General features: G+C 40.4%; 1 protein-coding gene across 1 annotated transcript; it reads left to right on the top strand.

The window, feature by feature from the left end:
• Positions 1 to 230: 230 nt before the first annotated feature.
• On the top strand, positions 231 to 1,965 carry LOC140327603 (vomeronasal type-2 receptor 26-like). The gene is made up of 2 exons (XM_072406988.1): positions 231 to 372; positions 1,058 to 1,965. Exons 1-2 carry the CDS (start codon positions 231 to 233, stop codon positions 1,963 to 1,965), a joined length of 1,050 nt encoding a protein of 349 aa, XP_072263089.1.
• Positions 1,966 to 2,467: the final 502 nt, after the last annotated feature.

A 2,467-nucleotide genomic window follows, 5' to 3' on the forward strand; every position in this document is an offset into this window, starting at 1 on the left:
AGTCTTAACAATCAGGTAAAAGTTTTAAAGACAAGTAATACATTGAAATATATCTACTGAAGGCCAGAAGATGTCTAATGAACTATTGCTCAGCGCCCTCCCTTCCGTGATTTTCTCTGGTCCAACAAAACCTTCTGCATTTGTTCTTCATTGAAAAACTTTCTGAGGAAATTTGCAAACATTCCTGTACATGTACATTGTCATTCCATGCACTAATCCGATTCTAACTAATGATATTTTGGTTTCAGGTTCCCCAAGCTCGATGCAATGATCTGTGTCCCCCAGGATCCAGAAAAAGTCCAACTGGAGGAATCCATAGCTGCTGCTATCACTGTGTACTGTGTTCTGATGGGGAAATCGCCAAACTACCAGGTGATAAATACCAACAAGTTATTAATAAAGCAAGTATCTATAAGAATGACTTTGATGGCAGCACAAATGGGTCTTTTTTTTGGAAGAAGAAAGGAGAAGTAAGAAAAAATGTGTTATATAGACAATTTTTTCAGCATCAGTAATCCTTACACAATGCAGCAGCATCAGTGCCATATCTATGAGGGTGTCCAACCAATAATGATTCTTTTCTTTGAATAAACATATATGAAGGACCCCATAATCTGCAAATGTTCTGCAGCTGAAGACCTTAGACAGTGTCACAACATGGTCATCAATCTGCTCACCTCAGCTAGGTATAATTGCTGGAAATGGAGATTGCTGATATGTACCTGTAAAACCTGCAAATCTTCTTTGGTGTGCAGAACCTACTTGTAGATCTGATTTCCTCTAGTTGTTTCTTGACAAGCACTATTATCCCTGTCTTTAAGCCTGTTTGCCATTTTAGTTACATTTCCAGCATAAGCCTACTTTTTATTAGTTACCTATGGTGTTAGGGTGATATAGGGAATGTGGATGATATTGTGAGATGTTGTTTGCACACATTTTTAACAGTTTATTTTTTTTCTTTACTTTAATATTGTACGTTTCAAACAATACAAGGCATACTGCAAATCAGTGTAATAGTCATACTGATGTGTAACTGTGTGTTTTTTCTTTCCTGCAGACAGTGAGATATGCCACAAATGTCCTGACGACCAGTGGCCGGATGAGAGAAAGGTGAACTGTATTCCTAAAACATATGAATATCTGTCCTATGAGAAGGATTTCATGATTCAGGCATTTCATGTATTTGCTTGGTTATGTTCTGCTGTAACTGTCTTTATATTGGCATTGTTTATTATATTCCGGGACAGCCCCGTTGTTAAAGCCAATAACCGGAATGTGAGTTTCATCCTCCTGACCTCCATCTTGTTGAGCTTCCTTTGTGTCTTCCTGTTCCTTGGTCGTCCTGTGGATATAACCTGCATGCTGAGACAAATATCATATGGGATCTTCTTCTCCATCGCTGTGTCTTCTGTTCTCGCCAAGACTATCACAGTCTGCATTGCCTTCAAAGCCTCCAAACCTGGCAGTGTATGGAGGAAGTGGGTGGGGGAGAAGATTTCTAATTCTGTTGTCATAATCTGCTCCTCTGTCCAGGTTCTGATCTGTGTTATTTGGCTATCAGTGTCCCCTCCCTACCAAGAGTATGACTTGCACTCCTCTCCTGGGAAGATCATCATTCAGTGTAATGAAGGGACAGTTATTGGGTTCTACTCCATGTTGGGTTATATGGGGTTTCTGGCAGCTGTGAGTTTTGTTCTGGCTTTCATGGTGAGGACATTACCGGACAGTTTTAATGAGGCCAAGTACATCACCTTCAGCATGCTGGTGTTCTGCAGTGTGTGGATTACCATGATCCCGGCCTATCTGAGCACCAGAGGGAAATACATGGTGGCTGTGGAGGTATTCGCCATACTGGCCTCCAGTGCTGGGTTATTAGGCTGTATTTTCTTCCCTAAATGTTACATAATTATTATAAAACCTGAAAGAAATTCTAGAAGATGTATTTTGGAAAAGTTGAAATTATGATGTATTATTTTACAAAATATATTCAACAAAGTTTCTGACAGATATTGAATGGTTTGTGTTTGAAGTGTATCTGAACTTTAATGTCTATCTGCTCTCTCATAAAACCTTTCTAAGGTTACAATGCTGACTTGTTCCTGTGTTCTTCCATGAAACAATCCCATAAAGCCACTTGAATTATGAACCTGGGCCGTTTATGGTGCTTTGTGTCAGAGCTGTTCATGAAGTTCTTAAACTAATAGGAGTTGGAGGTTGTTTACATTCCATGCACTGGCATCCAATCCTTTCTTTCCTCTGAGGAACAAGAGAAGGTGGACCAGTTAAGGGAGGAAAATGATTAGTCAACCCGTCACAGGCCATGTCTGAAGAGGGGGTCCAGAGCATGCAGAAAGAGAGGTGACATCTCCTATAGCTTACTGTGAGACTGAGCTAAGTCTGGAGGAGGAGCAGGCAGTATAGGAGAAAGTGTATGACCCAAAATGGGGTAAAGGACAGAGCATGGTGA

This window comes from Pyxicephalus adspersus, chromosome 3 (genome assembly GCF_032062135.1).
Source record: "Pyxicephalus adspersus chromosome 3, UCB_Pads_2.0, whole genome shotgun sequence".
In the NCBI taxonomy this organism is placed as follows: domain Eukaryota; kingdom Metazoa; phylum Chordata; class Amphibia; order Anura; family Pyxicephalidae; genus Pyxicephalus; species Pyxicephalus adspersus.

Excerpts from the sequence above, each read along its gene's own strand:
- LOC140327603 (XM_072406988.1), top strand. The coding sequence starts at position 231 with ATGATATTTTGGTTTCAGGTTCCCCAAGCTCGATGCAATGATCTGTGT. Across the intron at positions 373-1,057 it reads GGAAATCGCCAAACTACCAG|ACAGTGAGATATGCCACAAA; the intron begins GTGATAAATACC and ends TCTTTCCTGCAG.